General features: G+C 49.9%; 1 protein-coding gene across 3 annotated transcripts in view; it reads left to right on the top strand.

Moving 5' to 3' along the window:
- Positions 1 to 15,167, top strand: part of chpt1 (choline phosphotransferase 1) — a 43,652-nt gene that overhangs the window by 18,739 nt on the left and 9,746 nt on the right. For all 3 annotated transcript variants that reach the window (XM_069904426.1, XM_069904424.1, XM_069904425.1), the window contains 6 exons: positions 2,168 to 2,309; positions 4,084 to 4,168; positions 8,728 to 8,859; positions 8,953 to 9,111; positions 10,524 to 10,649; positions 14,842 to 14,949. In XM_069904426.1, the coding sequence (XP_069760527.1) occupies positions 2,168 to 2,309; positions 4,084 to 4,168; positions 8,728 to 8,859; positions 8,953 to 9,111; positions 10,524 to 10,649; positions 14,842 to 14,949 (752 nt within the window). The remainder of the gene's footprint in view (positions 1 to 2,167; positions 2,310 to 4,083; positions 4,169 to 8,727; positions 8,860 to 8,952; positions 9,112 to 10,523; positions 10,650 to 14,841; positions 14,950 to 15,167) is intronic.

Below are 15,167 nucleotides of genomic sequence, written 5' to 3'. Positions count from 1 at the left end.
GAAGAGGCCAATACTGATTTGCTTCTTTGCCAGTGTAGGTTGGTGGTATCTGCTTTAGGTGGTCCGTGTTCTAGGAGCTACGCCATGAGGTTTGTTCTGAGTTAAAGGACTGAATTTTCAACCACTTGCTCAGATGAGTGGCTAGTGCACCATATTTATCTCTGTCCTCATTGAGGACTGATGAGATGTGGGGGAGATCCACATTTTCCAGGCTCTTCATTGTCAGTGTTGTACAACAGAGGCAGGTTAGTGGAGGACCCTTGCTTTGTACATGATAAGAGCAAGTATGACAGGTAGGAAAGCTGGCATTAATCTGTGAAGGGGCAACGAAAGGTTCATGACGATGTTGCTGGACTGGGAGAGCGGACCTTCAGTACGAGGAAAGTTGCAACTTTTCTCCCTGGAGTGTAGGAGGTTGATGGTAAACTGTTAGTGTTACCATATGTGACATTGTATAGGACAATCTGAACAAAATTTTCACTTTAAAATCAGGTCCTATATGCCGGGTTTAAAATTCTTACCTTGCCAACAAAGTCTCAACACAACCATCCTCCCGCTGGCTCCAATGCTATTTCATTAGTTATTTGCAAAGTCTAAGTGCTCATCCGCGGGGTAATCCGCCTAGACTGACTGCTGTCAGCTCTATGCAGGCTTTAAACACCCTGATGCAGGAGCCGACAGAGGTTTATTTTACAATATACAAATAAAATTTAAACCTTTAAATTATAATTTATTATTAAAATATTGTGATTTGCTTTTAACAGCATCCACTGGTCAGCTGTAAGAGTCAGATTTTTTGGGGGAGTGGGGGTTGTTTTATTTAAAGGGTATCACTCAAAACCAACATTTAAGGTGTAAATTCCAGGTTCATCCTCTACAGAGTCGTGTACAATATATAAAATCATGAGGGACATTGATCATGTAAATTGTCATAGTCTTTTCCTGAGGTAAATTTAGACATACAGCACAGTAACAGGCCCCTTCCGGCCCACGAACCCATGGTGCCCAATTAACCCACAGACTTCATACATTTTGAAGGGTCGGAAGAAACCGATGCAGATACCAGGAGAACGCATAACCTCCTTACAGTGGCAGATTCAAAGATGGGTCACTGACACTGCAATAGGGTTGTGCCAATAGTACCACCCAAATAGGGGAATCTAAAACTAGGGGGCATAGATTTAAGATGAGAGGGGAAAGATTGATAAAGGATCAGGGGAAGACCTCCTTCATATTTCTTTGGCTTGGCTTCGCGGACGAAGATTTATGGAGGGGGTAAAAAGTCCACGTCAGCTGCAGGCTCGTTTGTGGCTGACAAGTCCGATGCGGGACAGGCAGACACGATTGCAGCGGTTGCAAGGGAAAATTTGTTGGTTGGGGTTGGGTGTTGGGTTTTTCCTCCTTTGCCTTTTGTCAGTGAGGTGGGCTCTGCGGTCTTCTTCAAAGGAGGTTGCTGCCCGCCAAACTGTGAGGCGCCAAGATGCACGGTTTGAGGCGTTATCAGCCCACTGGCGGTGGTCAATGTGGCAGGCACCAAGAGATTTCTTTAGGCAGTCCTTGTACCTTTTCTTTGGTGCACCTCTGTCACGGTGGCCAGTGGAGAGCTCGCCATATAACACGATCTTGGGAAGGCGATGGTCCTCCATTCTGGAGACGTGACCCATCCAGCGCAGCTGGATCTTCAGCAGCGTGGACTCGATGCTGTCGACCTCTGCCATCTCGAGTACTTCGACGTTAGGGGTGTAAGCGCTCCAATGGATGTTGAGGATGGAGCGGAGACAACGCTGGTGGAAGCGTTCTAGGAGCCGTAGGTGGTGCCGGTAGAGGACCCATGATTCGGAGCCGAACAGGAGTGTGGGTATGACAACGGCTCTGTATACGCTTATCTTTGTGAGGTTTTTCAGTTGGTTGTTTTTCCAGACTCTTTTGTGTAGTCTTCCAAAGGCGCTATTTGCCTTGGCGAGTCTGTTGTCTATCTCATTGTCGATCCTTGCATCTGATGAAATGGTGCAGCCGAGATAGGTAAACTGGTTGACCGTGGAGATGGGTAGCATAACAATACTTGGAGAATATTTAGACAGGTGCATGACGAGAAATAAAGATTTTCTACAAAAGTTCCTATGTCCCCCATTTTAACTTTGTTCCTCCCCTTATCTTTCCCTTCTAGTTGTTGTTGGCCTGGGCACCTGCCTGGCCGTTCGCCTGGGAACAGATTCTGACCTGATGTTTTTCTCCTGCTTCATTGGGCTGTTTCTTTTCTACTGTGCTCACTGGCAGACCTATGTCTCAGGCTCCCTACGATTTGCGAAGTAAGTGTGCATGATTTATTCAGTCCTTCACCCAAACCTAAAAGTAGAGTCTGCACACGAGAATTTGTTCTCTCACGTGACCTTCTGTGGTGAACCTCTGGAATTTGCTACCATGGGCATCTGTGGAGGCCAGCTCCTTGGGTGTATTTGAGACCGAGATTTATAGGTATCTGAATAGTCAGGTTATCGATGGTTAAGGGGAGAAGGCTGGGGAGTGGGGCTGAGTGGATCAGCTCATGATGGAACAGTGGAGTGGACTTGATGGGCCGAATGGCCTTCTTCTGCTCCTATGTCTTATGGAGTGTGTAAACAACTGGATGTACAGAGCTTGGGATTGAATTCAGAAGTTGATCATTGAATTATTTATTGTCACACGCACAGTGGACAACTTCGTTATGTGTGCAGTCCAGACAAGTCAACCCATACTTAACTACAGCAGGTTGTTCAATAATAAAACAAAATGCATGGTATGGTGTGGCAGGATCCAGAGAAAAGTGCAGTCCAATGAACCAAGCCATTATCTTATCAATGAGAGGCCCATTTAAGAGTCTGATAACAGCAGAGAAGAAACTGTCCTTGAATCTAAAGATATGTGCTTTGAAGCTCCTGTATCTTTCTTGAAGTAAGTAAGGAGATGAGTGTGACTGGGATGGGCCCTTTTTTAGTACAGCATGTATTGTGGTGGGATTTAAACTGGGATCACTCCTCATTGTCATAACAGGGGAGTGACATATATGCCTTGGTACCACCATCAAATCTGAACACACACTAACCATCCAAGATTCTACCATTTGTATAACAAAATTGATGTATATAAGTATGTATAAGTGTGTTTTCTGTCTGCATGTGGGTTATGTTGAAATATATATTTACACATTTTTATACTGAGCACTTTGTTGGGTTGTACTTGTGCAGTCGAATGATAATAAACTTCAACTTGCATTTGCTCCTCACTATATTGTGGGCATTAAGCAAATTTACTGCATAACAGCCAACAGATCCTTTTCTGAGCAAAGTCTCAGTGTCCTTTGCTTGCTGTAAAATGGCAGGAGCATGTCAAAGTACCTCTGCTGGGTGGCTGGTTTGGATCATCAGGAAGATGAGGTCATGTTTGCTTTTCGCCTCCCCCTTCCCCAACCCAGCATCACCCACTATCCCTTACTGATGATCAGTATGGTAGTGGATGTATTTATGTGACCAGGCCATTCAGCCCCACGTCCACATCAGCCAATGAGGAATGATTAAGCCTGGGTCAATTTTCAATCTCCCAGCCCATTCTCGTGTGGATCCAATTCTTTTTTGAATGCAAGGAAGATTTCTACCTCCAACTCTGAGCCCTGTGAGTGAAAGCATTTCTCTCAGCTCCCCTCCAGTTGCAGCGTCGATGGTTCTCAACCAGTGGGCCACAGCATGTTTCCACGTGGACCTTAAAAAGGTTAAATAAAATGGTGCAAATTAGAGAAAGATGCTTTTCTTACAGAGCTGCCCTTGACTTAAAAATATTGCTCAATCACTGCCACTAATAATTAAACTGTTGAAAAACACTGTGTATTAAACCCAAGCCCTAAAGAAATAACAAATAATTTACCAAGACTCCCCTACCCTTTGAAGACCTCATTTCAGTGTACAGTGCACGTTGTTTCTTGCTGTCCCACCACAGCAATAACATTATTGTAGGTCCCCCTCCTCTCAATGGCATTGAAATCTTTGCTTCTTGTGCTGTGTTTAACTCTAGTTTGTTCTTGATTAATCACTGGTCTCTCTGTCCGATTAGAATTGATGTAACTGAAGTTCAATTCTGCATAATGCTCATCTTTTTCTTGTCCGCCATTGGAGGAGCTACACTTTGGGACAATGAGGTGAGCTCTTCTGTAAAATGAATGGTGATGCTCTGCTGTTAATGACCCGAGTCTAGTTTGAAACCAAACTGGAGAGAAAAGGGCGGTAATTACCTCGTAGGTGATGTTTGTATTATTGAGGGCCCGAAATGTCGATGAGTTCTACTATGGGACTGGACCGTATGCAATTCAGCATCAATCTGACTGCGTATAACAGAGGAGGCGTAGTTGTGCAGCAGTTAGTGCAATACTATTACAGCACCAGTGACTGTGGTTCAAATCCGGAGCTGTCTGTAAAAGGCTTGTATCACAAGCCAAAGGAGCAAAGCAGGCCACTAGGCCCATCGAGTCTGTTCCATGACTACACTAAGCTGAACTATGCTCCCGCCCAGTTCCAATTTCCAGCCTTTTCCCCATAACCCTTGATACCCTTACCAATGAAATACTTGTTCATTTCCTGTTCAAATACTCCCAGTGATCTGGCCCTCACTGCTTTGTGCAGTAGTGAGTTCCACAGATCCACAACGATCACTGGACCTGAAGTGCTCCCCCACACATACCTCTGTCACCTGACCCATCTCATTCCCAACAGTCAATCCAACACAGCTCCCTCTCTAGTTGGTACCTCCACGTATTGATGTAAAAAGCTATCCTGCACACATTTTTACAAACTCCAACCCATCCAGTCCTTTCACGGAATGGGTTTCCCAATCAATATTCGGAAAACTAAAATCCTTCACAATCACTACCCTATGCTTATTACAAACATCTGCGATCTCCCTACTAATTTGTTCCTCTAATTCGCGTTCCCCATTCGGTGGTCTATAATACACCCCTATAATTGTAACTTCCCCTTTCCCATTCCTCAATTCCACCCAAATAGCCTCCCTGGACGAGCCTTCTATTCTATCACACCTCAGCACCGCTGTAATATTTTCTCTAACAAGTAGTGCAACCCCACCCCCAACGTTCTATCACACCTAAAGCAACTAAATTCAGGAATATTTAGCTGCCAGTCACATCCCTCCTGTAACCATGTTTCACTAATTGCTACCACGTCATACTTCCAAGTGTCAATCCATACCTTCAGCTCATCCACCTTCCGTACAATGTTCCTAGTATTAAAATATCTGCATTTCAGAGATTTCCCACTTTTTACTTCCTGTAGGCCCCTATCTTTACCAACAGCTCCCTTATGATCTTTTGCAATCGACCTCTGTCCATCTTCGTATAGAGCATCCCCCTTTTCTATCACCTGCCTTTCCTCCCTCAAACACTGTCTACAAGCTTTCTCTGATTGCACGCTAACCTTCTCCTTGCTGTTCTCCTTCATTTGGTTTCCTCCCCCCAGCCATTCTAGTTTAAAGTCTCCTGAGTAACCCTAGCAAACATCCCCGCCAGAATCCTGGTCCCCCTGGGGTTCAAATGCAATCCATCCTTTTTGTACAGGTCACACCTACCCCAAAAATGGTCCCAGTGATCCACAACCTTGAATCCCTGCCCTTTGCTCCACCCCTTCAGCCACGTGTTCATCCTCCATCTCATTCTATTCCTGCTTTCACTGTCAAGTGGCACAGGCAGTAATCCCAAGATTACTCCCTCTGTGGTCCTTTTTCTTAAACTCCCTACCTAACTCCCTGTTCTCACTTTTCAGGACCTCTTCTCTATTCCTCCCTATGTCATTGGTACATGTACCACGACTTCTGTCTCATCTCCTTCCCCCTTTAGGATGTCCTGGTCTCAAGCAGCAATATCCCGATTCGTGACAATAGGGAGGCAAACCACCATCCGGTTCTCCTTGCTCTGTCCACAGAATCCCCTGTCTGTACTCCTGACTATCGAGTCCCCTATGGCTATTGCCCTCCTCTTCCTTTTCATACCCTTCTGAGCTTCAGGGGCTGACCCAGTGCCAGAGGCACAGCCACTGACACTTTCCCCAGCTGGGCTGTTTCCCCCAACAGTACCCAAAGAGGAGTACCTGTTGTTTAGGGCCACAGCCATAGGGGGTCCATTTATTGGCTCTTTACCAACTAACGCATTTAAGCACTTACCTTGCCAAAAATCACTCCATGCCCCTCCTTCATTCGATGACTGACTGCTCGCCAAAACCTGTGCCTGAGGCCTCCAGTTTCCTCCCACCAGGTCAATTGGGTGTAATTGGGCGGCACGGGCTTGTGGACTGAAAGGGGCTGTTACCGTGCTGTTTGTCTAAATAAAATAAACTCCTTGTACTGCCACCATTCCTGCTAGTCCCTTCAGCAGCCTTTCTGCTTGGCAATGAGCATTGGAGAATCAGCTACAACCTTGGGCTTGTTGACCTGCTCCTGTCCCATTTCTTACACAGGGAGCTATGATGAGTTTCAACCTTGTGCCTTTGGCTGACATTGAGTGCAATCCCTTGAAGCATGTTTCACACCAAAATACTTGAGATTGTATCACTTTTGATATGTTATTTTCAAGTGTACCATTGTCCAGTTTTCTAGATCACTGGTACAGTGCAGAGTCATAACATTCTACAGCACGAGAACAGGCCCTTCAGCCCAGCTTCTCCATGCTGACCATGTTGTCTACTTAAGGTCGTCTCGTAGGGCAGCCGTTCTCAACCTATATTTGGTCATTTCCCCCCCTCTCCAAAGAACTCTGTTCATTGTTTATGGGGCCCCTTCCCACGAGAAGCAGTCATGTTTACTTTGTTTCTTCCATACTTCTCTCCTACCAATTATATAAAAAGCATAAAAATATTTGTGAAAACAAAACAAGGCCAATTCTTAAATGTGGGGCTTGGTGTGGTGTCCCAGTTGTGGGGAGGTGGTGTCCCTGGGGGTTGAGGGTTCCATCTGGCACCCTGGGGGGGTTGGAAGGCCTGTCTGGCACCCTGGGGGTGGGAAGGTCCATCTGGCACCCTGGGGGTGGGAAGGTCTGTCTGGCACGCTGGGGGTGGGAAGGTCCGTCTGGCACGCTGGGGGTGGGAAGGTCCGTCTGGCACCCTGGGGGTGGGAAGGTCCGTCTGGCACCCTGGGGGTGGGAAGGTCCGTCTGGCACCCTGGGGGTGGGAAGGTCCGTCTGGCACCCTGGGGGTGGGAAGGTCCGTCTGGCACCCTGGGGGTGGGAAGGTCCGTCTGGCACCCTGGGAGTGGAGGGGGTCCGCTGGCACCACGGGAGGGGGAAAAGAGGGTCCTTGTGGTCCCCGTTGAGAATGGCTGGTGTGGGGAATGACCTGTGTTCCTCTCATCCCATGATCTGAGCCTTGCTCCTTGTGGAGATTCTGACGCTGCCGGCATCTGCTGTTGGAGAGGGGGGCCAAAGGCTTCCTGAGGTAATGCCTCTGCATTTTCTCTGCAGTTGTGTCTTGCTTCTGATTACCTTCATGGCCGGGATTGTAAAAGTATCCTCCAGTTGTCTCTTCATCTGACCCCGTAGTCAACACTCTGCCCTTTCAGCCTCTGGGTTGTCTGTCCAACATTGGAGAGCTACTCACCCAGCTGCCCCTGACGGGTTACAACACAGCCGGCCAGTTACGCTGCTGCCCTTCCAACCTTGCCCATTTGATCTCGTGATGTCCACCAGCATTCTGGCACTGCCCGCATTGGCCGAGTCCACTGGTTCTGGTCTAACACAGGAGCTCATATCCCTCCTGTTTCCTGCACTGATGATTCAATGGAGTTGCAGAAAGATTGTTTATTCTTATCTTCTTTGAAGGGAACCTTAAACAATTCCTGAAGTATGTATAGTTATACATGGGGTAGGTTAATCACCGTTAATGTAAACCAGTATTCCCTGGTCACAGTAGAGTTGGTGATCCGTGCTGGCAGGATCAGCCTGACACGGCAACATAGGACATCTCCTTCCTATCTCACTCTATTCCTGAGACATTTTCAGCAAATCCCTTCTTCCAGAATAATTATCTGGATTCTGATGTAATTTATTTTACTTCTGCATGCTTTCCAGTGGCATTTACAGATAATTTAAATCTGGAAAGTTTCACACCAAGGCTTTTTTTTGAAAACTGAAATTGAGAATTATTGCGGACACGCAGAAGACAGCAGGTGCTGGAATCTGCAGCAATAACCAGTTTGCTGGAGGAAGTCAGCAGGTCGAGCAGGGAGAGAGCGTGGTCGCGTCTCACTCTGGAACCCTTTATTGGTCTCGATGAAGGGTTTTGGCCAGAACGTTGACCACTTTTTCTCGTCAACCCACTGAGTTCTTCCAGCAAATTTGTTTTTGCTCACTTGAGAATTATTGTGTTTAGGAAGCAGTGATCCTTTTGTGACACTTTACAGGCACTGAGAGACACAGTGTTCTCGCTGAGACAATGCTTCATTCACGTGTTCGTTCCAAAATGCCGCTGACACAAATGTTGTGTTAATTACTGTTTTGTCTGCTGCTTCTGGGCACCCCCTCCCCCACCTCTCATGAAACTTCACATGGGATGGTTAAAGCAAAGAACTTGTGTTCTTATCAGGCCAAATGAGCGAGGGTCAGAATAAAAAGCCAGATGGTGTGCAGGCCTCTGCAGTTAATGTGCCTGGGCGTTTTTGATGTTGATTCCCTCACATCCATTCTTATTTCATTCCATGAAGATTCCAGTGTTAGGAATGAGGATGAAACTGCTCCCAGTGTTCGGGATATTCGTGGGAGCGATCTATTCGTGCACCAACTACTTCCAGGTCATCTTCACTGGTGGGATGGGCAAAAACGGCTCCACAATAGCGGTGAGCAAACACAATGCCCCACGGCAGATATTCTGCGGATGTTATTAAGCTGTGGCTTCTGATGTTAATGGTCGTGTCCCTTACATTTTCCAGGGAACCAGCGTTCTGTCACCAGCCTCACATATCGGGCTCGTTATAACATTGGCAGTAATGATCTACAAGAAATCCACAACCCATTTGTTTGAGGAACACCCTTGTCTCTATGTCTTGACATTCGGCTGTGTGGCTTCGAAAATCACTAACAAGTTAGTGGTAAGTAAGATTCAAACAGCTCGTTGATAGTAGTTTACCTTCTGTTTACTGGGCCTCCTCTTTCAAGGTGATGAAACTCGAAGACCCACTACTTCATTGGAGGATGTGCTGACTACCGTAGAGCAGTAGCACAAAGGAACAGACCTCTCAAATTTCCGATTTGTGGGTCAAGCAGAATTATCACTTATTGGTAGCGCAAGAAAAAAAACTGTACACATGTAAACAGATAAAGAAATGTAAACAAACTGCAATACAGAGAGGAAAAAAAATCAATAAAATGCAAAAGTGAATGTCCTTAACAGAGTCCCTGACTGGGTTTGTTGTTGAGGAGTCTGATGGTGGAGGGGTAACAGCTGTTCCTGAACCTGGTGGGGCAAGTCTTGTGGCACCGAGACCTCTTTCCTGATAGTAACAGTGAGAACAGAGCGCGTGAATCCTTGATGATGGCTGCTGCTCTCCGACGGCAGCGTTTCCTGCAGATGTTCTCAGTAGTGGGGAGGGTTTTGCTGTGATGTCCTGGGCTGTGTCCCCTACTTTTTGCAGGGCTTTCCATCCAAGTTAAAGTAAAACTCTGACGGATATTTGAATGGTGTCTGTTTGTTGCCCATCGTTTTATCGTTGTCAAAAAACCAGGAAGGAATGAGAATTCTGTTTCCATGCAGTAATTGTCTGAAAAGCACCTACCCAAAAAGGCAGTGGAAGTAAATTTAACAGGAACCTTCAAAAAGGGTTTCATTAAATACTGGAAGAGTATAAATGCGCAGAACTATGGATAAATAAGATGGGGTGGTGGGGAAATGGTCTCTGGCTATGGCTGGCTTGTTCCTGTGGGGGTTCTCGTTGACACTGCTGCTCTGTAAACTGCATATTAGTAGATGAGTTAGATACCACTCACAAAAGGAGCTTTCTCACCGTACCTTGGTACGTGTGATAACGAAACAGATTGCGAGGCACATTTGACAGGAGGAAGCTCCTGGGGGCTTGCATTGGGGGTTATTTGTTTGTGCAGAGACTGGAGTGGATTTGCACCTGCTTCCTTCATGTCCCAGTTAGTTTAAAATAAATCATGGTGCAGGCTCCCGTGAGGGACAGCTTGCTGGTTATTGATGTCTATTCAGAAAAGAGAGCATCCTGTTAATGTAGCAATTAGTGCGACGCTGTTACAGCGATCAGGACCAGGGTTTGAATCCTGTGCCGTCTGAGAGGAGTTTGCACTTTCTCCCCCTGTCTGTGTGGGTTTTCCTGGGGGCTCCGGTTTCCTCCAAATGTTCAAAACGTACCAGGGCTGTAGGCTAATTGGATGCAATTGGGCGGCTGGGCTCTTGGGCTTAAAGGGCCTGTTACTTTGCTTTATGTCTAAATTAAAATTTAAAATTAAAATTTGTCAAGACACTTTGCTATGTGTTTTGTAGGTGGCACATATGACAAGAAGCAAGATGAAACTACAAGACACAGCATTCATAGGGCCTGGGCTCCTGTTCTTCAATCAATACTTTGATAGCTTTATCAATGAATATTTTGTTCTGTGGATAGCAATGGTACGTACTTTATTGTGGTTAGGATTTGTGTTGATGCACAAAGCCTTGTCGTTTGTTCTGCAATCAGCCACCTCAGTTGTTGATTCAATATTCCTTTATTGTAATACAGGTACACAATCCTTTATTCAGACCCCTTGGGGGACAGCGTGTTCCAAATTTTGGATTTTTCTGGATTTCGGAAAGCCAGATTTAAGACCACCCTAATTGTTCTGACATACCCACCCCCACCTCCTTCCAGTCGTTCTGCCGGTCTCTCGCCCGCCCCACTTGCGCTGCCGGTCTCTCGCCCGCCCCACTTGCCAGATTTGGAGTTTTCTGGATTTTAGATGTCCGGATAAAGGATGGTGTACCTGTATTACACAAAATTGCCTTCTACCTGCTGTAAGGCAGATAGTGACTCCATTAGTGTCGCCCGGTGCCCCTTACAGTACAAGAGAAGCAAAAGAGAGACCCTTCCAAGATACTGAGTGTCTGTGGATTTGCCTCCAGCCTCCCGCAGCCACACAGACTCCAACCTGAGCTCCAGATCCAAACCTCCAACATGATGAGGAAGCCTTAAGCACTAGTCGTTCTTCAGGAGCCCTTCTTGCCCTCAGCACCCTCTTGAATCCAAGCTCCGATACCTGGTTTTCATGAGCCAGTCTCCAGCAGCCCGGGCAGGTCCCCCAACTACGTTGCCCACAGCCTGTGTGGGTTCCTCAGCTACTGACTCCCTCGCTGGTGTGAACCAGTGGTTACTGCCTCTGTAGAGTTATCTGCTCTGATTCTCCCAACAGGGAGTGTCCTTCCCGTTTCTGGAGTTTTGAGCCGGTCCTTGGTCCCCCAAAGTCTGCAACCCCATGTAATTTATAAATTATGTACTGGTTTGTAAATCTGAGTCCATGTCAACTCCTTTTGTGTTAAATTCACACTCTGATACAGGAACAGGCCCTTCAGTTCACATCTACTCAAATTATAGAGTCAATTTAAATGAAAACTATGGTGCTTCTAACCCTGACCCTTCATATCCATGTCTCTCTGTAACTCACTTCAATCCTACCATTGTATCTGCATCCATCACTACTCCCAGCAGCCCGTCCCATCCCACCACCGTTACTCCCAGCAGCCCGTCCCATCCCACCACCGTTACTCCCAGCAGCACATCCCATCCCACCACCGCTACTCCCAGCAGCCCGTTCCATCCCACCACCGTTACTCCCAGCAGCCCGTCCCATCCCACCACCGTTACTCCCAGCAGCACATCCCATCCCACCACCGCTACTCCCAGCAGCCCGTTCCATCCCACCACCGTTACTCCCAGCAGCCCATCCCATCCCACCACCGCTACTCCCAGCAGCCCGTCCCATCCCACCACCGTTACTCCCAGCAGCCCGTCCCATCCCACCACCGTTACTCCCAGCAGCCCATCCCATCCCACCACCGCTACTCCCAGCAGCCCGTTCCATCCCACCACCGTTACTCCCAGCAGCCCATCCCATCCCACCACCGCTACTCCCAGCAGCCCGTCCCATCCCACCACCGTTACTCCCAGCAGCCCGTCCCATCCCACCACCGTTACTCCCAGCAGCCCATCCCATCCCACCACCGCTACTCCCAGCAGCCCGTTCCATCCCACCACCGTTACTCCCAGCAGCCCATCCCATCCCACCACCGCTACTCCCAGCAGCCCGTCCCATCCCACCACCGTTACTCCCAGCAGCCCGTCCCATCCCACCACCGATACTCCCAGCAGCCCATCCCATCCCACCACCGCTACTCCCAGCAGCCCGTTCCATCCCACCACCGTTACTCCCAGCAGCCCGTCCCATCCCACCACCGTTACTCCCAGCAGCCCATCCCATCCCACCACCGTTACTCCCAGCAGCCCATCCCATCCCACCACCGCTACTCCCAGCAGCCCGTTCCATCCCACCACCGTTACTCCCAGCAGCCAATCCCATCCCACCACCGCTACTTCCAGCAGCCCGTCCCATACCACCACCGTTACTCCCAGCAGCCCGTCCCATCCCACCACCGTTACTCCCAGCAGCACATCCCATCCCACCACCGTTACTCCCAGCAGCCCATCCCATCCCACCACCGCTACTCCCAGCAGCCCGTTCCATCCCACCACCGTTACTCCCAGCAGCCCATCCCATCCCACCACCGCTACTCCCAGCAGCCCGTCCCATCCCACCACCGTTACTCCCAGCAGCCCGTCCCATCCCACCACCGTTACTCCCAGCAGCCCATCCCATCCCACCACCGCTACTCCCAGCAGCCCGTTCCATCCCACCACCGTTACTCCCAGCAGCCCATCCCATCCCACCACCGCTACTCCCAGCAGCCCGTCCCATCCCACCACCGTTACTCCCAGCAGCCCGTCCCATCCCACCACCGTTACTCCCAGCAGCCCATCCCATCCCACCACCGCTACTCCCAGCAGCCCGTTCCATCCCACCACCGTTACTCCCAGCAGCCCATCCCATCCCACCACCGCTACTCCCAGCAGCCCATCCCATCCCACAACCGTTACTCCCAGCAGCCCGTCCCATCCCACCACCGTTACTCCCAGCAGCCCATCCCATCCCACCACCGCTACTCCCAGCAGCCCGTTCCATCCCACCACCGTTACTCCCAGCAGCCCGTCCCATCCCACCACCGTTACTCCCAGCAGCCCATCCCATCCCACCACCGTTACTCCCAGCAGCCCATCCCATCCCACCACCGCTACTCCCAGCAGCCCGTTCCATCCCACCACCGTTACTCCCAGCAGCCCATCCCATCCCACCACCGCTACTCCCAGCAGCCCGTCCCATCCCACCACCGTTACTCCCAGCAGCCCGTCCCATCCCACCACCGTTACTCCCAGCAGCCCATCCCATCCCACCACCGTTACTCCCAGCAGCCCATCCCATCCCACCACCGCTACTCCCAGCAGCCCGTTCCATCCCACCACCGTTACTCCCAGCAGCCCATCCCATCCCACCACCGCTACTCCCAGCAGCCCGTCCCATCCCACAACCGTTACTCCCAGCAGCCCGTCCCATCCCACCACCGTTACTCCCAGCAGCCCATCCCATCCCACCACCGTTACTCCCAGCAGCCCATCCCATCCCACCACCGCTACTCCCAGCAGCCCGTTCCATCCCACCACCGTTACTCCCAGCAGCCAATCCCATCCCACCACCGCTACTCCCAGCAGCCCGTCCCATCCCTCCACCGTTACTCCCAGCAGCCCATCCCATCCCACCACCGTTACTCCCAGCAGCCCATCCCATCCCACCACCGCTACTCCCAGCAGCCCGTTCCATCCCACCACCGTTACTCCCAGCAGCCTGTCTCATCCCACCACCGTTACTCCCAGCAGCCCATCCCATCCCACCACCGTTACTCCCAGCAGCCCATCCCATCCCACCACCGTTACTCCCAGCAGCCCGTCCCATCCCACCACCGTTACTCCCAACAGCCCGTCCCATCCCACCACCGTTACTCCCAGCAGCCCATCCCAGCCCACCACCGTTACTCCCAGCAGCCTGTCCCATCCCACCACCATTACTCCCAACAGCCCGTCCCATCCCACCACCGCTACTCCCAGCAGCCCGTCCCATCCCACCACCGTTACTCCCGGCAGCCCGTCCCATCCCACCACCGTTACTCCCAGCAGCCCGTCCCATCCCACCACCGCTACTCCCAGCAGCCCGTCCCATCCCACCACCGTTACTCCCGGCAGCCCGTCCCATCCCACCACCGTTACTCCCAGCAGCCCGACCCATCCCACCACCGTTACTCCCGACATCCCATCCCAACACCGTTACTCCCGGCAGCCCGTTCCAGCCCACCACCACTACTCCTTTACTACCATGTCTACTTTCATAGCTATGGATCTAGATCTGGACCCCAGCTGCCTCTGCAGATCAATGCATTTATACCTTGATGTAACTTGAAATTCAGACTTTGAACCACTGCTAATTATCTATTTCAAGCCATCTACAGTCTCACACTTTAAGAGTTTGCTGGACAAACTCAACAGGTCACATGGACAAACTCAGCAGGTCACATGGAACCCACAGTCAATGTTTTGGGGTATTGCATGGTTCAGTGCCAGGGCCAATGTTACTATCTTGGATGCTGTAAAGGCCAACAATCGCATCATGTTTTCCTGGTGAAGGGAAACTCGGCAGTGACTGCAGATTTGTTCGATGCTTTTCAGATCTGGTCTCTGTGCGACTTGCTGACATTCTGCACTGCTGTCTGCAATCAGATTGCCTCGCACCTCCACATCGAGATCTTCCGAATCCCACAGCAAGCTCCGGAGCAGGTTCAGAGCCACCACGAGTGATAAATTGCCCAAAAGGAGGAGGAAGAATTCGGCGAGGAACCAAACCCTGATCAACCACTAAATCAACACATCCTTATTAATTTGGTTTCCGTAATTATGACAAATTAATTCACAGTTTGGGTAATGAACGGGAAGGACCTCGCCAAAACATCAGTGCCAAAAGAGCGTGCGCCAAATGTTGCCTTCAGCAGCAGACC

This window comes from Narcine bancroftii, chromosome 11, assembly GCF_036971445.1.
Source record: "Narcine bancroftii isolate sNarBan1 chromosome 11, sNarBan1.hap1, whole genome shotgun sequence".
NCBI classification, from domain to species: domain Eukaryota; kingdom Metazoa; phylum Chordata; class Chondrichthyes; order Torpediniformes; family Narcinidae; genus Narcine; species Narcine bancroftii.
The sequence above is the reverse complement of the archived record's forward strand: the minus strand, read 5'-3'. Positions and strand labels throughout refer to the sequence as shown.